Source organism: Staurois parvus, unplaced genomic scaffold, assembly GCF_062004578.1.
Source record: "Staurois parvus isolate SC_StPar_1 unplaced genomic scaffold, SC_StPar_1.0 ptg000395l, whole genome shotgun sequence".
NCBI classification, from domain to species: Eukaryota; Metazoa; Chordata; class Amphibia; order Anura; family Ranidae; genus Staurois; species Staurois parvus.
In genome coordinates, this window is record NW_028318191.1 from 1,692,420 (window position 1) to 1,718,141 (window position 25,722).

The 25,722-nt window shown below is 39.8% G+C and overlaps 1 protein-coding gene across 1 annotated transcript in view; it reads left to right on the top strand.

The window, feature by feature from the left end:
* The window catches only part of CDK18 (cyclin dependent kinase 18), a 272,296-nt gene that overhangs the window by 159,881 nt on the left and 86,693 nt on the right, over positions 1–25,722 (top strand). Inside the window, exons 3-4 of the mRNA XM_089686361.1 lie at positions 16,926–17,059; positions 21,871–21,999. Coding sequence (XP_089542487.1) covers positions 16,926–17,059; positions 21,871–21,999 — 263 coding nt within the window. The remainder of the gene's footprint in view (positions 1–16,925; positions 17,060–21,870; positions 22,000–25,722) is intronic.

The following is a 25,722-nucleotide window of genomic DNA, read 5'->3' on the forward strand; positions in this document are numbered from 1 at the left end:
CCATATAGGGCAAATAGTACAAAATAAAGTAATATATTTTCAAAAGAAAAAGAAACCCCCTCATGTTCAGGAACTTTTCTGCATTTTTTTCAGCAACCCCTGAACTCTCCCTAATGTTTTCCTATGTGTCCATGTGCACATAGTCATTTACAGAAAGTTTAATTTACAGTCCTTTTTGTGAACGCACCAAACTTGCATTCAGGAGTAGATTTTATCAGCATTTCAAATACTTTTAAATGCGTGTAAATGCGGCTAACTGCATTTAGAAGCATTTGCGTTTAGAAGCATTTTTTAAATATCCAGATGCTGTCCAGAGCCTTTTTTCATCATGAGAAATGCATGCAAAGCATTTTCAATGTATTCAAATGAACCTAGCACGCCAGCGCAGTCAGTTCCAGGTTTTGTGTGAAGGAAAAAATGGTAGAACGTTCTGCATTATGCTCATGATGGGATCCATAGTGAATACAACCAGAAAAGACAGGTAATCTCAACACATACTACCCTCTCTGCTTCTGCTCTCTCTATTTCTGACAAAATGTCTGAAATATTTAATTTTTTACAGTTTTTCAGTGCATTCTGGGCATTTTGGAAGGTCTCCTGAGGTTATCTTTAAAAAACGCTTCTAACCCTGTACACCTCTAGAGATCTCCTGTGGGGGGCTACTGGGATGATGAAAGGTCGATTGTCCACTAATTATGCTTCCTTTGTTGATCCACTTACTAAGCTATCCTATATGACTCAGTGGGAAAGGGATTTGAACAGTTCTTTAGATTTGGACACTTGGTGGACCAAAGTCTAAAATCTCTATTAATACTACTCTTATTGAATCCAATTATATAACACTTCTTCGCTGGTGCCTAGTTCCTACACGTCTTGCTAAAATGTTCCCATCTGTGTCCCCTAATTGCTTTCAATATTGCAGACAAGAGGGCACTATGCTCCATATATGGTGGAAGTGTCTGGTAGTTCATAGATTTTGGATCCGGATATTTAACTTCATTTATTCGCTAACGGGAATTAATATTCGTAAATCACCGGAAGTAGCCTTATTTCATTTGTTGCCCACTGATATTCCCAAGAAATCAGTTAAATTAATCCTTTATCTTCTGTTGGCAGCACAAATTACTATAGCTAGCTGTTGGACTTGGTCAAACAGAAACTTAATTGGATTATGATAAATGATAAACTTATAGGTATCGTTAATAATAATAATTCTAAATTTGAGGTTACATGGGAACCATGGATTAGGTATATTTCTGTTATCTAATGGACTTATGGCTGGCCCTCTTCTCTTCTCTTTTTCTCTTCTCTCTTTTCTTTCCTTCCTCCTTCTTCTCTTTTGTTTTGTTTTGGGGTTTTTTTTCCATTGTATTCTTTACTCTCTTTGATTTTTTTGTTAAATTTTTTCGGTCTCCTTATTTTGTCAGATGACTATTTGAAACTGCCCAGGTTTACAGACCGATGGAATATGTTCTACCCTAATGGGGGTGTGTTCTTTTGTTTACAACATCATTGGTTGCTGTATTCTTATGTGCCTATATACTCTATGAATCTGTTTATTTGCCACAACTCACCATGTAGGTGGACTATGTTTCCTATTTTTCTGTATACACTTTTTACAGTTTTTCAATAAAAATATTGAAATATAAAAAACGCTTCTAAATGCAAACACACATAAACATGGTATGCAAACGCAGCTAAACAGATGTTTTTTTAACCTACATTTTCCAGCACTCAGTTTCCATCGTTCAGAAGTGTTTTCCAAAGTCCCGTGTACATGGAGCTTAAGATAAGAAATAAACAGTGCAAACATGAGTAGATGGTACAAAAATGAAAAATTTTAGTCCATATAGTGAATGACTAGCAATGTTCAGTCCCCAAATATAATGACTTCAAAACAACCTTTCCACCATGGTGCTCATCCACCTCCAGGCGTGCCTGCTCACCTCCTTTTATTGACCTATATGTTATACAGGTCAAAAACAGCACTGTGTATGATATCCACGGTCACTCCAACTGTTCCTGCAGCATCTGGTAGAAATTCCAAAAGGTTCACCTCCAGAGGATCAACTCAACCGCTTGTTCCAAAGTTGCTCATAGGATAAAAAGCAGAGAACTTCCCATAGTGCAAACAAGGTTGATATACTGTATACTTTCTTTTATTGGTCTTTGTTATTTATGTACTTATTAGCAGCGCCACACTGCACACATTTTTTTCTTGGACAGGGAGCCAAAGTTACACTTTTCAGAGCTCAGTATTAGTAGCGACTTATGCAAATAACATAAGAACGAGGTAGCAGACAGAAATGACACTTAGTGCTCTGGACAAGTGCACACTATAGAGAGATACAGCATGCTTTGTTCATTTTAATGTCATAGGTTTCCACCACTTTAACAGAGTTTTTTAGTAATAGGCTACGATTTAAGGATTTAAAGTTTGGTGGTAACCAAATTTTATAAAGGAGATAGCAGGTCACCGTCCACTGCATTCATTAAAAACCCACAGTGGGGCTTCCTTTTGAGTATGTACTAAGGCAAGAGGGACTATGTGGACCATTTTGATGAGAGGGAGATACCAACCAAGAACATTCTTCAGTTTGTGATGATATAACGTAGCTCTAATAATTCTGGGACATGTAGGGCCCCAGATCAAGCTCATAACTGTACTGGCAATCTCAAAGCTCCATCATGTCACTTATAGTCTATAGCAGTGGTCTCCAAACTGTGGCCCATGGGCAGGATGCGGCCCTTTGCTTGCTTTTATCCAGCCCTTGGGGCATTATTCCCCCCCACCATCAGCAACAGTGGGGCATAGTTACCACCACTGACATCAACAATGGGGCACTATTCCATCCACTAACACCAATAATGGGGCATTATTCCTCCCACTGACACCAATGATAGGGCACTATTCCTCCTATTGACACTAATGATAGGGCACTATTCCTCTCACTGACACCAATACTGGGGCACGATTCCTCCCACTGACACTATTGCTGGGGCACGATTCCTCCCACTGACACAAATGATGGAGCACGATTCTTCCCACTGACACCAATGATGGGGCACTATTCCTCTCACTGACACCAATACTGGGGCACGATTCCTCTCACTGACACTATTGCTGGGGCACGATTCCTCCCACTGACACAAATGATGGGGCACTATTCCTCCCACTGACACCAACAATGGCAAACTATTCCACCCACTGACATCAACAATGGGGCATTATTCCTCCTACTGACACCATTGATGGGGCACTATTCCTCCCATTGACACCAATGCTGGGGCACTATTCCTCCAACTGATGCCAACAATGGGGCATTATTCCTCCCACTGAAAACAATGATAGGACACTATTCCTCCTACTGACACCATTGATGGGGTACTATTCCTGCCACTGACACCAAAGATAGGGCACTATTCCTCCTATTGACACTAATGATAGGGCATGATTCCTCCCACTGACACCAATGATGGGGCACTATCCCTCCTATTGACACTAATTATGGGGCACTATTTCTCCCACTGACACTAATGATAGGGCACTATTCCTCCCACTGACACTATTGCTGGGGCACGATTCCTCCCACTGAAACCAACAATGGGAAATTATTCCTCCCACTGACACCAACAATGGGAAATTATTCCTCCCATTGATACTAGAGATGGGCACTATATCTACCGTTAATACCAATGATGAGGCATTATTTACTCCCACTGATGCCAGGACATTTTAATCTCCCACTGGCCACAGTCCGGCCCCCCTAAAGTTTGAAGGACAATAAACTGGCCCTTCGTTTATAAAGTTTGGAGACCCCTGGTCTATAGCATAGTGTTTGGCTACTAATTGCCTTGAGTATATGACATCGTGCAGGATTGCAGAGACTTATGTTACATTGGTGTTGGTGGACCGTATCAATGAGCTAAGAGAATCAGCAGTAAACAAACCCAAATCATGTAATGAGCAGATACTACGCCTTCCATGTACATGTGTAATAGAAAAGGGTTTTAAACCATGAACACACTGAGATTAGATTGCTTCCAGTTGGGTGATTCCTTTCATGTGTATGTCTAAATGATATTAAAAAGGCTCTTGAGCCACATTCCATCACTTTACTGATCTACTAGAATTTACAGTTCAGGCCTTGATCCATGTACAGAAGTTTTCATCCTGTCCCTCAGTCTTTCATCAAACAGGATGTAGAGGTCACAGTTGCAGAAGCTCCCAGTGCCATGCAGGATAAATTGATTTTCACCATGTAGCGGAGGGAGAAGCGACATAGACAGATCCTTAATTAGAAAGGGAGTTTGCAGGGGACAGAACTTGGTGTGTGGGCACAGGGATAATAAGAGCAAGGGAGCATCAAACACACGGGGAGCCGAAAGCCAGCAGTTCTTTCAAAGATGCTCATTATCTGCAACCAGTACAGGATAAAGGATCCCAAAAAGCCTAACCTTTTAAATCGGATTCACTAGAATGCACACGCCGTTATCTTTTCTTTTCTACTTTTTCACTTGGTGTAATGCCACCTAGTGCTGTTTAATTTTCAGCTTCTTTATAGCTATTGCTCTGTAAAGACAGCTTTACCGAAGCTAAATGTATTAAAGCGTGGAGTTTTCCAGCTACGTGTTTGCCACTGGTTCTAGGAGGACACGCAAGTTCACCAACCCTCTAGATATATGCAGCGACTGCTCTGTGTATGTGTTGCAGTTATTCATGATCTTTTACAGACAAAGCATTTTTCTAATACGTGAGAAGAGAGAGACATTTCCTCAGCATCAGATCTAAAGCACCACAGGCTGCATAGCTGATGTAACCTCCTTCATTTCTCTATAGCAATCTAGACATTCTGTGGAGGTATTGCTAAAAATACAGCTGTGCTACCCATTTTTTTACATCTAGTTGAAGGAATTTTTTCCCAGCAGGAGCAAATTGGATCGTGCTTTGCTGAGTTTTTTTGCCTTCCTCTGGATCAACTGTGGGTATAGGATTTTTTTTTTTTGCTTTAATGGTTGAACTGGATGGACTTTTGTCTTTTTTCAGCCAGACTAACTATGTAACTATGTAAGTTAGAAGAATATTCTAATATCCTACTGTCCAGAGAAATTGATCTTAGTAAACAGGGTAGTGCTTTTTATACAGAGTTGGTGAACATTGACATTAGACAAACATTTCTGCTGCCGTGGTTTTTTTCTTGAAAATTGGAAATATTTTGCTGTTCTGAAGAATGTCATTCTTGGTGATCCTGCCAGGAAGTCATATGTCAGGTCCATGAATGCTTGGTATTTTTTTGATTCCAAAACTAATCTTTGGACATCGCTGAAATATGATGCTGTTTTGGTGCTTTTTAATTAGCTTTTCAAGAGTCCAATTTGAAAACTGTTCAAATCAAAATGTTAAACTGATTTACATAAAGTAAAGCAAACATAGGGCCTTTGTCTATGGCAGCAAGTCATAATGCCTGTTTTGCTTTGCTACGGCAGCCTGACCTGTGTGTATGTAAGAAACAACTTAATTTTTAATTCAGTTTTTACAAACAAGCCCTGACAGTAAGAAACAGTTTCTTGAAAAATGGATTACGGGGCCATTAAGTTGTGAATGCATATGGATTATTTTTTGTTGGAATACATTGTTCATGTACTTTGTGCAAAAACTCAGTGTTCAATAGAGATATATTCTTCAACCAGTAGATGGCAGTGTTTATAAGTTTGTAGCTGCATTTATGATAAAACTCTATTGTCTTTTCTCTCTATAATAAAGTTCCTGTTTCCTATTTACAGAGAAGCAGCAGAAAATCGCATGTATATGGTCATTTTGTAAAGCGCTGCATAAACTGTTAGCGCTATATAAGTCCTGTATAATGATAATAATAATAATATGGACTGTGCACTGTCTGTTATGTAGGGCTATATAAAGAATCTCTAACATTTTTGAAGAATAAGTATATTGTTTGGTGTTACTTTAAATAGAGACATTTATTGTAGAACATACAAGAAACATTGTACATAGGACAATGACGTCTCAGTCCCCTTCAAAGTAGGCACCCTGGGACCTCTAACAAAATCTTGGACACAGTTTTTGTAATCCCCAGATCAGCTTCTAATTCTTGCACTGTCAGTCTCCATTCTTTGTTGACTGCAGCCCATACATGTTCAATATTCTCAGGTGTTCTGCTTGTTGCATGCCTTTCAGAACGTGGATCACTTTCAACAGATTCAAAAGATTATGGATCATCACTGAAGCATTTGTGCCACAATTTTATTTGCGCTACACTGATATCATCATCTCCAAAAGTCTAAATCTTCCTAATTGTTTCCATGTTGAAATGTTCAGAATTAACGCAAATTTTGATGCAGATTTGTTGTTCTACTCACTCAGTCATTTTGAACATGTCGGCCAAACATTACACATGCTCACTCAACAACCTCTAGCGCATTCCGGTCCACTCTACTTGGGTTCCAGGTTACATCGATGTCGCACAAATTGCTCTTGTTATATTAACAATGGCTAGACTTTTTTCGGACATGTCTTGTATACTGTACATACAGTATATATACACACACAAAACCATTGTCTGTATACTCATTACCAGTAATTTATTAAATGTATTGAAGCCATGATAGCCAGGTAGAATTTTTAGGAAGAAAGTTCAGCAATGGCAGCCCCCATGTTTTTCTGATGACCAGTTTACTTGAAAGCACACATGAAACAAAATTAAACTTGACCAGGAGGAGGAGCCTAACTATGGCGGTAGGAGAGAGGGTGATGTGAGCTCTCTCCGCAAGACACTCACCCTCCTTCCCCAGATGTTCCCCGAATAACGCTGCGAAGGGGCCCGAACAAAACTCACGGGCAAGAGGGGGTTCCCGAAGAGATCCTGAGGAGAACGGAGCTGCAAGAGTCCACGAGTGCGGGAAGGTTGAAACCTCCCACCCGAGGCCGCTGGGAGTGCAGGAGACGCCGGGTAGCCACGTGATCTCCTGAAAGGGAGCTCTGGGAAACAGAAGCCGGCTGCCTTCCTGAGTCGGGGGGAGACGCCGGCTCTGTTACTGACAGGACACGTGATCCCGGCTCAGTGTCACGGCTCGGTGAGAGGAGAAGGGGAGAGAACTGGCTGGGCTTCAGTGGAACCGGTGAAACGACAGTCTGGGGGAAAGGAGAGCCTGGCTGCCAGATACCTGTGAGAGAGGTAGACAGAGGAGGAAGGAGACCTGGAGAGATCCCCCCCCCCCTCCTTCATCTGAGGGGAAGAGGAACAAAGCTAGAACAGAGGATAAAAAATCCAAAAGACAACCTCCCTGGAAAAGCGGCTGGAGAGAGGGTGAGTGAGAGTGGCTGGACTGTGTATTAAATCTGTTATAAGGACAATATATTGAAGCAGCAGGAGAAGTATACATAGTAAAAAAAAAAGAAAAAAAAAAAAGGGAATACCAAGTAGAGTGAAGAATCTAGAACCTCTCTAAAGGACCCATTACAGCATATACCCTAAAGTTTTAAAGAAGAGGGTTTGGACACATATAGAAAACATGAAGAGTAAAAACAGTAAAGGGAGTGGGCCCAAACATTCCCAATCTGGAACAATTAAAAAATTTACGTCTCAAGGTAATGTGACCCCAGAAAGAAAGGGAGTAGGTGAAAAAAGTATAATGGAAAACAGTATGGATATTAGTGCCAGATCTCCGGTGGAATTGGATAATGATAGTCAACAAATAACAGGAGGAACAGAGTTAAGAGAAAATGAAGGAGAACTACAAATCCCAAATAAAAAAGAGATGGCAGAAATGTTTGGAAGTTTGGAAAAATCAATCAAACAGGAGATGGGAATTATTAGGAAAGACTTGGGACACCTTTTGTCTAGAGTAGAAGAAACAGAAGAAAAAATGAAAAAACATGCGCAAGCCATTCCTGAACTGAGAAATCAGATAATGGAGATTAGGCAAGAACAGAAAAAGCTGGAATATAAGTTGGAGATACAAGGTAACATGCATAGGAAAAATAACCTCAGGATAAAGGGAATACCGGAGCTTACACAAGAAGAAGATTTAAGAGAGACAATACAAAAAATTTTAAACTCCATAATGGGTAGACCTAGAATCGGGACATTTGTATTGGACAATATATATAGGCTAGGAAGGTTTCAACGAAATCGGGTGGAAGAGAGACCAAGAGATGTAGTGGTACATTTTAATAAAAATGCAGAGAGAGAAGAAATATGGAAGAAGATAAAAGGAAGAGCTAGCATTGAGTATGAAGGAAAACATTTACAAATTTTTGCAGACCTGACACCTGAAACATTATGGAGAAAAAGATCATTGAGACCACTAATAGAACAGATGAAAAAACAAAATGTACAATATAGATGGAGTAGCTCGATGTGTCTAATCGGATGGAAGAATGGAGTTACTGCATATCTGAGATTTCCTGAGGAATTAAGAGACTTTTTTGATAAACTTAATATTCAAAGAATAGAGATTCCAGGTTGGGAAGAAGAGGAAGAAGTAGGGATATATGCTGAGGGAAAAGAAGAATGGCAGCAAGTTAGAAGAAGGAATAAAGAATGAATAGATAGGGGAACACTGGGGGGAAAACGAGGGTGGGGGAACCGTACAGGGTTAGAGTTCTACCTCAAGGTCAAGATCCTAAAGTGACACTAGGATCACAAAAGGATTAGATGGCAAAGAATAGGCCTAATGGTGGAGGGGGGAGGGAGAGTGGAGAGGAGGTTGTGAGGGAGGTTGAGAAGGGGTGGAGGGGGGGGGACATTGGAGGGGGGGGAGGAGGGAGGGGAGGGGAATGGTAGGGGAGAGGGAGGAGGATGGTATAAGGGGAAGTTTTTTAACACACTCTGCATAGAGAGGAGAAATATGCAAGAAATATGGAAGATATAAGATTTATAACATATAATGTAAAGGGGTTGAATATTCCTGGGAAGAGATTTAAGCTATTTAAAGAATTACAACATAGAGAAGCTTCGGTAGTTTTTTTGCAGGAGACACATCTTGAGATTAAGTCAAATATAAAATTGAACACCAGAAATTATCCAATATGGTTCTATGCGGATACCCCAATTAAGAGAGCTAAGGGGGTGGCAATTGGGTTTGCTAAAAACGTAAGATGGGAGATAGAGGAGAGAGAGACGGATCCTGAGGGGAGATTCTTGTTTTTGAGAGGTAGATTGCAAGATATGGAATGTACAATAGCAAATATCTACTGCCCAAAAAAAAGACCAGAGGTATACCTAAAAGGGATATTAAAAAAATTGATGGATTTGAAAAAAGGAAGATTGATAGTTGCAGGGGATTTGAATCTATGCTTAGATCCACAGATGGACACAACCTCTTGTGTGCAGAGAGAGGGAGGTAAGTCTCTGAGAATTTTAAAGAAGGAGATGTATGAGTGCCAACTAGTGGACATATGGAGAATAATGCATGGAAAAGAAAGAGACTATACCTTCTTCTCTAATGCACACAAGATTTATTCGAGATTAGATTACATAATGGTAGATCATCAACTTATTGAGAGGGTGATTAAAGTAGAAATAGAGACAATGACGCTTTCAGACCATGCCCTGGTTATAATGAAGGTAAGATGGGAGAGGAAGTTAACAAGGGGGGTAGGATGGAGGTTAAATGAGGCTCTTTTACAAGACCAAGAGATCAGAAGATCAGAAAAGAGTTGGAAAGATTTTTTCCGGAGAACGAAACAGAGGATGTGTCATTAGCCACAGTTTGGGAGTCCCACAAGGCATATATTAGAGGTATACTGATTGCGTTAGGGGCAAAAAAGAAAAGGGAAAGGAGTAAGAAATTAACGGGGCTCTTAAAAGAAATATATGACCTGGAACAGATCCATAAAAATAGAACAACAAGTGAGATAAGACAGAAGGTAATAAAAAAGAAGAAAGAACTGGAGTTATTAATGGAAGAAGAAAGGAGGAGAGTACTTAATAAAGTAGCAGGAGAGAGGTATAGATGGGGAGACCGACCAGGAAAATATTTAATGAAAGCCCTAAGGAAAAAGACAAATAGAAATTATATAGAAAAAATAAGAAACCCCAAGGGAGAAATGGCCCACTCTACTAAAGAGATCGTAAAGGTGTTCAAGGAATATTATAGTAAGTTGTATAATATTAAACCCCAAGATGGTGTGAATGAAGGTGAAAATGAGAGCAGAGATAAGAGAAGATTATACTTAAAAAATGCAGGACTACCTAGGGTAGATGAAGATCTATTGAAATCCCTGGAAGTAGAAATCACACAGGAGGAAATAAAAATAGCATTAAAAAATACTAAGGCAGGGAAAAGTCCTGGTCCAGACGGATATACCGTGAGATATTATAAAAAATATAGTGATTTGCTAATACCAAAATTGAAAGAATATATGAATGCCTTGGGTGGAGAAATTGAGATTAGACAGGAATCCCTACAAGCCCATGTAACACTTATACATAAGGAAGGGAAGGACGCTACTCAATGTTCCAGCTATAGACCAATTGCACTGCTAAATACAGATACGAAGTTATATGCAAAGGTCTTAGCAAATAGAATGAAAGATTTAATGCCAGAATGGATCCACGGAGATCAAGTGGGCTTTGTATCAGGGAGAGAGAGTAGAGATAACAGAATTAGAACTATGTTATTGATACAGAAATCTAAGAAGGGGAAAACCCCAGTAGTGGTGCTCTCGATTGACGCTGAAAAGGCCTTCGATAGAGTAAACTGGAGCTTCATGATGGATACCCTAGAGATCATGGGAGTAGGAGGTAGAATGAGGGAGTGGATAGGAAAGCTATATAGAGCACCATCAGCGGTTATCTTGGTTAATGGTGAAAAATCTGACCCCATAGAGATGTCAAATGGGACAAGACAGGGATGTCCATTGTCCCCACTGTTCTATGTGTTATCATTGGAACCCTTGCTGGAAACAATTAGGAAGAACGTAGATATAAAGGGAATACAGATAGGGGAAACTGAACATAAAGTGGCTGCCTTTGCAGACGATTTGTTGTTTTATGTAGGAAATCCTAGGATAACATTACCGAACTTAATAAAAAGCCTAAAGGAATACGGGAAATTATCAAATCTAAAAATCAACCCAACAAAAACTGAGATCTTAAATGTAAATCTTCCGAATAGTGAGAAAGATAAGATACAAAAAGAATTCCCTTTTATATGGAGACATAAAGAGATAAAATATTTAGGGATTAAACTTACTGCTTCATATACAAAACTGTATAAATTAAATTATATTGCTCTTCTAAATGAGATCAAAGAAGAACTGAAGAAATTGGGAGGAGGAAATCCCTCTTGGTTAGGATGTATAAATCTGATAAAAATGATAATTGTACCCAAAGTCCTGTATAAATTTCAGATGATCCCAATTAGACTCCCAGAGGCCTTTTTTAAAGTAATTAAAAAGATGATAACAAGATTTATATGGAAAAATAAAAAAATCCAGAATATCATATGACCTGATGACTAGGGGTAAAGAGAGAGGGGGATTGGGAGTGCCAAACCTCAAGAGATATTATAATGCTGTAGTTCTAACAAGAATCTATGATTGGACTCACAATGTAGAGGGGAAAAGATGGGTTAAAATAGAGGAAGAATTGAGTTGAGTGGATTTGAGTAGAAGTATATGGGCACCTACACAATATAGAGGCTTAAGAGACACCATGAGTGTATATACACTGAATGTTTTAAAGGTTTGGGATAATTTACATAAATATATGAAATATATTTCAATTCACAATTAATGTCACTAAGGAATATGGAGTATTTTCCACCAGGTATAGAAGGGAGTGTGGGAAAATGGTTTAAAAAGGAAGATATACAACTGAGGGATATTATGGATGGACAGAAATTGAAAACACTGAAGGATTTAAAGAAAGGTGGAGGGGAACTTTTTATTAAGATTGATGAGTGGAAATATCACCAATTAAAACACTTTGTAGAAGGGCTCCCGAAACCTATGAGAGGAAAAAAGGAGTGGAATATGTTTGAGAGGTTGTTGGAATCACGGGGAGATGGGAAACGGGGTACGGCAAAAATTTATAAGATTCTCACTGAGTTAGGCACGGAAGTAAAACCAAGTTATATAGATAAATGGGAAAAAGATTTGGGGATAGAAATAGATGAGGATAAACAGAGGAAAATATATAGACTTACACATGAAAATGTTAGTATGAGAGAGGTGGAGGTGAATTATAAATCTTTGGTAAGATGGCACATTACACCGAGTGTTGAACATAAAATGGATGTAGAGAGAACACAAGAGTGCTGGCGGGGGTGTGGAGAGATTGGTACGTGGTTTCACATATGGTGGGAGTGTCCAAAGATCCAAAGGTACTGGGAGACAATAGTCAACTTAATAAGGAAAATTTCAGGGATAAAGATAGGACTAGATCCAGAAGCGTGCCTGTTACACAGTACAGAGATACCAGTGAGTAAATACAAAGACTTGGGTATATGGTACTATGTGAATGCTGCAAAGGGATTAATACCTAAATTCTGGCATAATTTAGAGGTGCCGACAGAAAGGGACTGGGTTGAGAGAGTAAATCAGATAAGTAAGATGGAGAAATTGTATTATATCCAAGAAGACAAGATGGAGATTTATAATAGGAGATGGAGGCAATGGGAAGATTTTGTAGATAAAATGAATATATGTGAAGCAGTGGGATGTGACAAGTGAAGTTTCTTTTTGAATTTTTAGAAAAAGATTTAAGAGAGAAAGGCAGAGTGAGAGGGGGGCGGGAAGAGGGTGGGAATAGGGGTAGAGGGAAACAAAAGGGGGAAAGAGAGGGAGATAAGAATTTTTATATGATGCATGAGATTGTTGAAGAAATGTTATGTTCTTCTTTTCTTTCTCTCTTTTTATATGTATTTATAAATAAGAAAAATCAATAAATATTTGAATTAAAAAAAACAAAAAAAACTAAATTAAACTTAAATATAGGTTTTATTCCAAGTATAAAAACATTATAAGCGTAAACATACAGACAATGCCCAAAATGTTGGATTTCACATTACTTGCTGTACCAATGACAAAGGTAACAGGGACAAACAGAGAGAATCTTCTCGACACAGAAAGCAATGCAAAGCAATGCAAATTCCAACCCTTTAGCAACCTATCCAAAACTAACAAAATGTTTCTAGTATACTTTATTATGTGGTCCTAATGAAAGAAACATGGAAATTAACAGAACTGTTAATGAGCATGGTCGTAATTCATTTTCTGATATCTATGCAGGATCCTGCTGACAGCATTATCCTGTGTAATAAAAACACATCTAATGATCAGTAACTGCTTCTATTTAACCACCTCTAGATTAAAAAAATGTAAAAAACTGTAAAATTCTCCTTTCTTTCACTAGTTTATATTTATGTGCCTACACGTGTTAAAATATGTACGCACATAAATTCCTGATCAGGGATGCAGATTTTCCATTATCACTGGTGGATCCTTACACAGTGCAATTTTGCTGATACAGATATACTGTGTACATGGAGCTATACAACAGAGTGTAGCTAAACAGCTATAGAATTATTGTGCTGTGCCTAAATATTAAACATAAAAATACAAAAATAACAAATCAGCAATCTACCTCATAAATACAATCCATCCAATGTCAAATCAATAGCAAAGGAGCACCTACATAAACCTGTGCAAATATAAACATGTGAATATCATACCAGGAAATATACAAAAAACATCATAAGGTAATAAGATATAGTCCATAAAACTACTATAAGTCTATGATTAAAAACCTAAAATGCAATTGAAAATGAAGATAGTCCCACACAGTTGTGCTGTTAAAGTAGAAAGCAAAAAACACCCTTTGACTAATCCCATAGAAGAGCAGCTCATCTTTACAATCGACCCCAGGATTACTGGAAGATGTCAAAGTGCGTTTGTATAATCCAATCCAGGCTGCCATCCTCACATGAATCTGGATCACAGACGGATACATCAAGATGGAAATTCCATATGTATGTGTATACTCACATGCCTATAAATAGTGTCAGCGCGTCATGAACCCGACAGAACTACGGACTCTCACTCCGGAGCCACAAATCCTGTAGCTCAAAAGCATCAAAAGTGTGATGACATCACTGGGAACCTGTCCTACGCATTTGAGTTTCATCTGAATGACTTCCTCCTACATACAATATACAATAGCCACATTCAGACCTAGAAAAACTTTAAAATTTATGCATTTGAATACAGATTTTTTTTTGTACGTGTTGCATGCATAAACCCTATATTTTAATCAAAGGTTTGCCAGCCCTATGTATATTTTGCTTCACCCTGAAAACAGTCTCTGCATATGTCAGACTGGGGAGCTCTGAAGTACCTGTGCGGTGAAATAAAGGCAATATTTGGTGAGACACTGCCTGTGTGGCCAGGACCTTTATTTGCAGAGAGGTAGGTGTTTGGGCCGCAGTGTGTTGCTCCAGGTCTATTAGCCAGGGGCCCTATGTATAAAAAAATGATCAGTAGACAAGGTTTTTTCTTTTTTGCTCTTGTACATAGCATATACTATATAGACTTTGTAAATAAGTTGTGTTTTCAGAGAAACTGTTGTTTGCTGGCCTTGTTTATATCTCACAATTATATAATGGCCATCCTTAAAGTTTTCAAACGTTGAGAGAGGGATATGGGTTGTTAATCAGGTATTTTTTTCAATATCTATAGCTGCTCCACTCTATGTAATGTCAAGCTAGATCTAGTGTTTGGTCATTAACTGATCCTTTTATACTTAACCAAGTGTTTTCTACTATGTCTAAAAGGGGTCAAATTTCCACAATCTATAGATTGCTAATACAAAGATCTTTAAGATGTTTGACTTTCAAATGCAGAGAACGTTTGCAAACTAATGTTGGAAACTTAATTGATGCTGACTGGACCGACATCTTAAATGTATTATAGGTATCTCTTTCTACGACACAGAAACTTTTTGTCGTACACAGGACCTATCACACTGCTCAATACCATTTTCATTGCCACAGAAAAGGTACTCCCCTATGTGCTCGCTGTGAGGTTGAAGCGCGCACAATGTTGCATATACTGTACTATGGAAATGCCCTAAGATTTTTAGATACTGGAAATGTATCCTGAACAGTATTAATACAATATTTTCTACTATTTTGTCATTTGGTCCAAAAGATACATGTGTTCGGCTGGCTACATGAGGAACATTATACTTCACACACATATACAGCTATACTTCATGCTATAAGGAACCCACAGAATTTCTTTTTCTAGCTTAACCACCTTTTTGGTAAGGCATAGCTTTTGCTTGTGTATTTTACTGTTGTATCTATCAGCCTGTGTCTAATTCCAAAAATCTCTTTTTAATGTGGTGCCACATTTCATTTGTTGTGTTTTGTTGTATTTGTATATGCACCCCTATTTTCTTTGACTTTTAATAGGCACATCAAATGTAAAATAATGTTTGCTAATATAATATAGACAAGATAATACAAACATTAAGCAGCAAGGCCCCTTTCACCCGAGCAGACTCTGCCAGCAGATCCGCCTACTCAGCAGGGGATCTGTCCGCTGATCCCCGCTGAGCAGGCAGATGATAGGTCCATGTCCACTTCGTTTATACAGAGCAGACATGTACCCAGCCTGCTTTCTTCTATGGGCGGCTGGATGTAAATGGACTACATCTCCATTTACATCCGATTGTCATCCAATCTGATCCACTAGACCAGTGGTCTCCAAACTGTGGCCTTTGCTGCCCGTTATCCGGCCCTTGGGGTACTTTTCCTCCCAATGATTTGAGGCACATTCCTACCACTGCCACCAACATTGGGACCTAATTCCTCCCACTGACACCAATGATGGGGCACTATTCCTCACACTGATACCAATGATGGGGCACTATTCCTCTCACTGACACCAATGATGGAGCAGTATTCCTCCCACTGACACCAATGATGGGGCACTATTCCTCCCACTGACACCAATGATGGAGCACTATTCCTCCCACTGACACCAATGACAGAGCACTATTCCTCCCACTGATACCAATGATGGGGCACTATTCCTATCACTGATAACAATGATGGAGCACTATTTCTCTCACTGATACCCATAATGGGGCACTATTCCTTCCACTGACACCAATGATGGGGCACTTATCCTTCCACTGATACCAATAATGGGGCACTATTCCTTCCGCTGACACCAATGATGGCACACTACTCCTCATCCTACTGACCACCAACCCTGAGGCCATGTTTATTCTCACCGATGTTGAGCCTGGGACATTTAATACCCCCACTGGACACAATCTGGCCCCCCTACAGTGTGAAGGACAGTAAACTGTCCCTTTGCTTGAAAGGTGTGGAGACCGCTGCACTAGCCACACTTTTTTAGCAGGTCAGATGCAGGCGGGTGTAAAGGGACACATGTTCATTTACATCCACCGCTCCATAGAGGGTAATGGATGGTTCAATCAAGTCCGCCTGAAAAATGGACAGGCAGATGCAATCGGTTCACCTGTGTGAAAGGAGCCTAACACATTTGGATACAATTGGGAAATTTGCTTTTTCTCAATATGCTATATTGTATCTTTGTACAGCTGTTTATATGGTGACTGCAAGTTCCTTTGTTAATGCTCTGGCGCTAAGCCCAGCCACAACAGTCCACTGTAAGTACCTCTATTGTTGGGTAAAAGTCACAATAAGCTATGGATCTACTGTAGCATATGTCCGGGATCCAGGGGGTCTAACAGAAAATTAGCTTAGGTTAAACAAAGATATTTGTGCTTGCACTTGGGGGGTTTCACAGTTGATCCATTTTTCCAAATTGGCTGATTCACATTAATGACTTTCTACATATTTCCCATAACCTGGAAAATATAAAAGAACAAACTTCGCTTTATCCTCTTTCTTTTGTGTCTCCCAAGGACTAGGCCACTCCAACCTGCAGATGTCTCACTTGAGTCCAGGAAGTGCTGCACTAACTCCATCAGATGTAGAAGGTTTATCACCTACGGCCCTGGGTTATAGGAATGCCACCCATCGACGCCTCTCCATGGAGGTAAATATACTGTTCTGTGCCACTCTTAAGGCCATGTTCACACATTTGTGAATGCACTAAAGTGCATGTCAGCAGGGCAATGTTACATGAATAACTAGTTAACATCTGTGCACTATGCAGGAATGTGTTTAGGATAGCTGAGGTCTGCTATTTATGTGCACTTTCATGTGTTGTATGTGCCCATAGATGTCACCGGTAATGCTTAAAGGATAAGTTCAACTTTCGTAACATGTTATATGGTACACCCATATTCAGGGTGTAACATGTAATATGTTACTTTTGGACCGGCCCCCGCAACCCCACTAGCTGTCACAATTAAAAAAAATTGTTCTGCGAATGATAAACTACACGTACCGACAACCTTTGCGAATGTTGGCTTGTAGTTCTCATATCATGATGTTGCTGAGCGCTGTCAGTGTAAAACTGCCTGCCCGTACAATGTAGGAGTCCTGAATGGCACCAGTGATCTGATCGCTGGTGCAATCCTTTCCAGGCTCCTAAAGCAAAAATAGTAAATGCACATTTTTTTTACCTTCAAAAATGGGCATTTTTAATTTTTTGGTAAAAGGAGAACTTATCCTTTAAAAATGAATGTATGATGCATGTTGCATTTATTTTCATGGTTTTTTAACCCCAGGCAAAAATATTTTTTATCTCTCTCTCAGGGGCGGACTGACAACTCATGGGGCCCCTGGGCAATAGGGGATCATGGGGCCCCTGTGTCCTTGCCCAAACTCAAAAAAGCCTATGAAAAAGGTACCAGGGGCATCTCATGGGGCCCCCTACTGACCCCGGTCCCTCGGGCAGTGCCCGGGTTTCCAAATGGTCAGTCCGCCCTGCTCTCTCTCTCTCTGCACTCTCCAGTTTTAGTAAATCTACCTCATTGTGGTTGTGTGCCTTAAAATTTAAATATAATTAAATGCAATGATTTTTCTTTAGTTTTGGGGATGTGGAAAGGGACACAGATGGCATAAAAAATACCTGGCACACACACAGACAAAAACACACACACTTTCCAAAGTGAAAAATAAATTGATGCTTTTAGTTCTTCTTTAGTGTTTTTTCTTTTTTTTTTTTTTTTTTTTTGTTTACTGAAATTTAGCTCTTGATAAATTGTTGTGCAAATGTTGTGTGTCATAAATAGTGTGCCCTTTTATTCTTTTATTAATCAAATACTTTTTATTATATTTAATAATAAAGTGTACATGTCACTTAGAGATCCATACAACAGTCCAACATTGCAATCAGATACGAAATGCAATTAACACAACTTTGCATTGTATTACGAGAGATATGTGTACACGCCAACTTACATAAAAAAGAGTGAGAAAAGACAACAACATTTCAACAGGTTCAGATTTCATATTACAACAGTCAGATAACTATAGTATACCCATCTTTATCATAGAGATGCAACTAGCCAAGCCCACCTGTCAATATACAATTTTTCTCTGGCGTAACGATATTATTTCAATGTCAGCTCACACCTGAAGTAACCTATCCATGACCATCTGTAGTGGAGCAAGACCTTGTGTGTCCATCCAACCTTGCCAGATTTTCAAAAATTTGTGATGAGAATTATGATGCTGATAAATCAATTTTTCTTGCATTTTCTTGTAAGTTTAATTGAGTTTTTTTCATCCAGAGTTGTTTTGTGGGGGGTTTGGTGACCTTTAGTGGGGTTTAATTACTAAAGGCAAATGCAGTTTCTCTAGATCTGAGGGGAAGCTCTGAAATGAGTGGAAGCTCTTTTGACTTCTATCATCCAATCATGCGCACGCAACAATGCTGTTTTTTATTTTCCTTGCATGTGTTTAGGTATTCTTTGCAAAGTGAAGCTTTACCGCATTTACTAAGCACTGGAGCAAGTGCACTTGCAGTGCATGGTATATTTGCCTTTAGTAAATCAACTCCAATGTCTTGCTAGTAATTTTCTGGTTATATAAAGGAGTCTCAATGCCGCTAGGAGTTCAACAAGTTAATACATTTCTGTGTCTAAAGCACCCATGAGGTAACCATTTTATTTTACAGGGTGTCTGCTTTCAGAAAGTATGTTTAGGGGTTTTAACTAATCTTCATGCCTAAGATGATTTTGTAAACATATGTGCAAGAAAATGCAAAAATTGGCGTTAGCGATAAAGTTAAAATAGAAGGGCAGGGGACTTGATGGGAGGAAATATTATGAGCTCAGTTTTAAAAAGATTGAGTTTGAATAAGTGTTGTAATATCCATGCTAATATGTCAGGTGATAAATTAGTGATGTGTGAAGAGCCTGAAGGAGTGAGCTGAGGAGTGGAGAGAAAAATGCGGGTGTTGTTCACATAGAAATGTTATTAGAAGCTGTGGGAGGTTATCAGCTACCCAAGGAAGGAGTGTAGATACAAAATAGAGGGAGTCCAAGGACAGAGCCATGGAGGAATCCATCGGAAAGAGGAAGGGGAGAGGAGAAGATAGAGTTGTAGGTGACAATAAAGGTTGAGATATTGTTGATGCTGAGGTAGGAGAAGTACCAGCAAAGGGCAGAGTCTTGGGGGCCAAGGCAGTAGAATTCCCCATTGCAGGCTCCAGCTAGTAAGCCAGAAAGCCTTTTTAAACTGTTTCAACATGTTAGGTTTACCAATGCAGTATATGTGAAGCCACACTGCACATCTGAAGTGTTTTGTCCCTAACTGTAAACTGAGATCCAAACTTAGAAAAAATGTATACCAATGCATAAATTAAAGCGGAAGTGAACATCTTCTGTAACAAACAGCAAGCAGACAGAATTTTATTGCAGAAGAGACATATAATGCTTCTTCTGCAATAAAATACACGTACTCTACTGTTCGCTGTCTTCTCTAGTAATGTAAACTTAGCTGCGCATGTGCAGCTCAGCTTACAATGTTGGACCGGGCTTCATGTGCTGGAATGACGGCGTATATGCATCTGTGGAGATCTAAAACTAGTGGCTCTGCTGCTTGGCATGCAGCTTGCATATTCAGTGCCTTGAAAAAGTATTCATACCCCTTGAAATTTTCCACATTTTGTCATGTGACAACCAAAAACGTAAATGTATTTTATTGGGATTTTATGTGATAGACCAACACAAAGTGGCACATAATTGTGAAGTGGATGGAAAATGATAAATGGTTTTTAAATTTTTTTAAAAATAAATATCTGAAAAAGTGTGGCATGCATTTGTATTCAGCCCCCTTTACTCTGATACCCCTAACTAAAATCTAATGGAACCAATTGCCTTCAGAAGTCACCTAATTAGTAAATAGTCCACATGTGTGTAATTTAATCTCAATATAAATACAGCTGTTTTGTGAAGAACTTAGAGGTTTGTTAGAGAACATTAGTGAACAAAGTGCATCATGAAGGCAAAGGAACACACTAGACAGGTCAGGGATAAAGTTGTGGATACATTTAAAGTAGGGTTAGGTTATAAAAACAAATCCCAAGTTCTGAATATCTCATGGAGCACTGTTCAATCCATCATCCGAAAATGGAAAGAGTATATGGCACAACTACAAACCTACCAAGACATGGCCGTCCACGTTCATTTTCTGCACTTACACTTGGGCTTTTTTCCTAAGGTGTCACCAGGATATTGCCACAATAAAAAAAAACAGTATCAGGGCAACACAAATCAGCAGCAAAACAATTTTAGTCCTTTTTAAATGCAAATAGATGTTTTATAGTCATTAAAAGCTAATTTTATATTTCACAAGATTCCTATGTGATACATTCATTCTGAAATGATATGTGTATTCAGTTTGAAGGGGTCTATTAAATTCGCCAAAAGTTTTTCAGAAAGCAAAACATTTGAAAAAAATTTGTTGTGCAGTGTTACCACCTACAGAGTACAAAAACAGAAAAAACTAACTCAAATGAACATTTGGTGTGTCCAGCCATTTTAAATCAGCATCAGTTCTCTAAGGAACACTTGTACACAGATGATTGTATTGTTCCAAATACCTAAGAAAACCCATGTTTGGATACCATCAAACAGAAAGAAATCTCCTCTCCAAGCAGCTTTTCCCTGCTGCAACTCAAACCCCTGGTGCTAGAAGCAAGCTGAGCAACACTCACCAACTAGAAGTAAAGAGAAAAGCTGCTGCACTCCAGATGTACCACAAAAGTCTTTGTTTATTGTATAAATCATCCACAAGAGTGACAATAACAGTCCCCACCCTAGGATTACCCTCTGATGGTTTTCACCCAATCAGGGCTTAATCATTTAGATACACTTGAGGCTGCAGAGCAAGTCTACGTTAAGATTACAGCTCATGGCATATAGAGGGAACACAGGGATTAATTTACTAGTAGCAAATAGACTGTCATTTTGAAGGGAATCATATTCAGAGTTTAGGAAGAGGTGAAGCTCTGCAAACTTCCATTATGTGTAAGGAAAAATGTTATTTTTTTTTTCCTTGGATGTGATTGGATATTCTTTGCGAAATGAAACTGTAGCACATTTGCTTAGCTATGGGGATAATTCCCTTGCAAAGTGCATCTGCTCTTGCAAAGTGAACAGTCTGTTTGCCTTTAGTAAAGCGACCCCTTAATGTTTTCCTTGTCCTGTTATGAGAACTGCCAGCCCTGGGTTCTTTTTCCAGAAAATGTACATTTATTTTGTTTTGCTGTTTGGTCCCATGCTACATAGAACTGTGCTTATTGCTTGGACAAGAAGAAAAAAAGGTTGCTAATACCATATCAATCATTGGTTTAGAGGGATTTAATTACTTTCCATCTGTTTCAGTTTTTCTTTTATTTATTATGAAGAGTGTGTAGAGACGTAATATATCATGTGTCTGTTATTTGTCCAGGATGTCAGTAAAAAGCTATCTTTACCCATGGACATTCGTTTACCTCCAGAAGTTCTTGCAAAACTGCAGATGAATAATACAGAAGATGATCCAAAACCTTTGACAAGGATATCAAGAAGAGCTTCTTTGGTTAGTACATTTGCTCATGAATTCACTGATTCTATACACTAGTGAGAATTTCAGATCAGCTTCAGAGTATCAAGTTTGGTATCTGTATTGAAGGTAATCGCAGAGGACAGGCCTTAATCTCTGACAGTTTACTAAGGTTAACGTTTGGACTAGCAAGCTATGGTACACTGTAGCTAGATATGCTCATGTTTAGAAGTACCTAAAGATATGGGATGAAAATTGTTTGGTTTGGCCATTTTCAATAGATTGGTGTGCAATCATGTCTTCGGTTAGTGCTAGATGTTGCTAACTGCTGTCAAGTTGAATTAGCAATCAAACCAAAACCTTTTGTTCCACCACTAATAGGCTGGAACTTTCACCTTCTGCACTGCGTTCTCCTTATTCTTCCTTTTGCCTTATAAAGCAGAATGGCTTTTCAGCTAAGCTGGCCAAACACTAATCGAAACTAAACAAAAATCAGCCGACCCAGCGGGTACTGGGCAAATTTCAATCAGTGTGTGGGCTCCCCCGCTCAACAGAAATCAGTTGTTTAATCAAGCTCTGTCAAAGTCAGAGAAATTCACTAATCAGTGTATTCTGACAGCAGCTGGTGGGGATTCCAGCACGTTATGGTGTGTGGGCATTCCACACAAACAAGATGGATGGAAGAATCTGTTTCAGGCTGTACAAAAAGCACGTTTGGCCATCTTAAAGCAGAGCTCCAGGCTCCCCTCAAAAAATAAAAGTCAGCAGCTACAAATACTGTAGCTGCTGACTATTAATATAAGAACACTTACCTGTCCAAGGATCCTCACCCAAGCTGATTCTTCAGTCGGCTTCGGGTGCAGGCGCTGGCGTCTTCAGTAAGGGAAACTTTTCGGATTCACAGCCGGTTTCATACTGTGCTTGTGCAAAGCGCAGTGTGCTTTTGAATGGTCCCACAATCCTCTTGGACTTGTGAAATGTCTCAGAAGGATGCGGGGGAATACGGGGGGCCGAACTTCTGTCTCAGGTCATCGCAGCGTATCTGACCAGAAGTGGGAGCGTCAAAACCAGGTACCCGCTACCCCCAAAAAGTGGCAAATATGGTGGGGGTGGTTGTAAAGAGCTGGAACTTCCTTTTTTAGGTGAAGTTCCACTTTAAGGTGTTCTGCCACAAGGGCAGACAAATCGTACATGTACGTCAGATTGCCTTCCAAAGTCTGTGGGCAGCCTCACTGAGATGGATGCTGCCACCTGTACTTGCTGCAGAAGGTGTTTGCTTTGGCAACTGCACCTGCCCCAGGTTGTGTGCAGACAGTCCATAGAAGTGGAAGCAGATGCAGTGACTGCACAGATATAGCCACATGTCAAAATTTGACAGCTAAGCAAGAGCAACTGTATGGCCCTAAACACACACTGTTGGCATTCACTGCTGTAAATGGCTGCACGCAGCTCGGGGTAGATGCAGACTCCAAAACTAACTCCTCCCGCACACATTCAGTGCCTGTCTGAATGAGGTATTACATGATTTGGTGACGGGGAAGGAACATCAGAAATGATTGCGTGCTCAAATTTTGTACACAATGTTTAGGCATAGAGGACATTAGTAGGTGCAGTAAGTCAATCATGGTTGCTCTGTTTTACATATAGTCATTAATTAGGGCAGTCAGCAGGCAAATGTATCCAGCCTAGAAACACCCACTCCTTCAGACTGATATCTGCCTATCAAGGAATTTTGATATTGCATACCTTAACCTCCTCCACCCGCCATATAGGCGGTTCTCTCGTTCTGGGAGGACGTCAAATGACGTCCTCCCACTCTAACCGCGCGTTCACGGCTCCAGGGGCACGCAGCGTGGAGATTGGTGGTGCACCAATCAACGGAAAGAGCCAAAGACGTCGTTCCAATCACAGCTGATCGCATGTAAATAAGGAAATGCTGGTTATCGCCATATCTCTCCTCACGAGCTGTCACGCTGACAGCTCATGAGGAGAGGAGAGCCGGTAATCGGCATTCCTCAGAGGGGAAATGTACACTGATCATCAGGGCACTGATGATCAGTGTGCCCTGATGATCAGTGTAGCCCCAGCAGTGCCACCTGTCAGTGCCCATCAATGCCAGCTGTCAGTGCTCATCAATGCCACCTGCCAGTGCCCATCATTGCCACATCAATGCCACATATTAGTGCCAACAGTGCACATCAATGCCACATATCAGTGCCCATCTGAGCTGTTTTTCAGTGCCACCTATCAGTGCCAGTCAGTGCCACCTATCAGTGCCACCTATCAGTGCCACCTATCAGTGTCAGTCAGTGCGCCTATCAGTGCCAGTCAGTTCCACCTATCAGTGCACATCAGTGCCACCTATCAGTGCCACCTATCCGTGCCATATATGAGTGCTGCCTTTCAGCAACCATCAGTGATGCCTGTCAATGCCCATCAGTGCCACCTACCAGTGCCTCCTCATCAGTGCTACCTATCAGTGCCCATCAGTGCAGTCTATCAGTGCCCATCACTGCAGCCTCATTAGCGCACATCAGTGAAGGAGAAAAAATTTTTTCAAAATTTTCTGTGGTGTTTGGTTTGTTTAGCAAAAAATTCAAAGACCAGAGGTGATTAAATACCACCAAAAGAAAGCTCTATCTGTCTCCCAAAAATTAAAAAAAATTTCAGATGAGTACAGTGTTGCATGACCACGTAATTGTCATTCAAAGTGTGACAGCGCTGAAAGCTGAGAATTGGCCTGGGCAGGAAGGGTATAAGTGCCCTGTAGGCAAGTGGTTAAGAATCAGACCATTGCATGCATCAGGGCTGAGGGCTCTTGAGAGCCAACTGAAGCATAATGTGGTGATGTTTTCAGAAAGCTGTGTACAGCATCCTGCCAGCCCTTCCCACAAGCAATGATCTAAAACTTTGCATACTGAAATACAGATAGACAGTACATCTAAAAGAAGGTATGTAATGAAAAAAAGTTAAAAAAAATGAAATTAGCATGTTGATAAATTGTAAAATGAGGAATTAGGGAATGCAAAATATAAGCGGATTAAAATTTAACTTTAAATGGCATTAAAAGACCAAAACCTCAAAAAAATGTAATATATTGCGATTTACCAGTCATTAGCTGTGGTGGTTGAGTTAGTTTTTTTCATGCTGAGAACATTTTCAGCAAATACGAAAAATACCTGTTGATTTTGCCTGAAATCCAGCCTCCTTGTCACTTCCTATGAGCTGACCTGGAAGCATAAAAAAATCGTATTTTTCTTGTTTAAAATACTCATCCCATCAAACCCAATGGAGATAAACTGGGTGACAACTATTTCTTCCTCCGTAAATACAGTGGAATAAGTTAGCCACCCAGACACAGGAAGTGTGCTATTTGCAGAATTACTAGGTAAAAATAAGAAATAAAAACCTGAACAAAATAGTGCAGGCACCTAATATAAGAAATAGTAAGCTACAATGGATTACATTTTTTGTTTTGGGGTTTAGATATACTTTCAGCATTATTTACAGGTAATGAAACCGTTGTCCCTCCTACATATACAGGGATGGCAGGCAGTACACCTTCTACCTATATATAAAGGTATTTATTTACATTAGACACAAAACAGCTGAGAAATGGTTATGGTACAGTGTGTGCCACTGGCACTAGTGGAAATTGTTTCTTTGATTAGCTCCAGGATGGGCACATATGCTCAGCAATATCATTCTGGAGATCTTCACATCTCTTGCCTTCCTTTGTTTTAAACATTCTTTGTATGA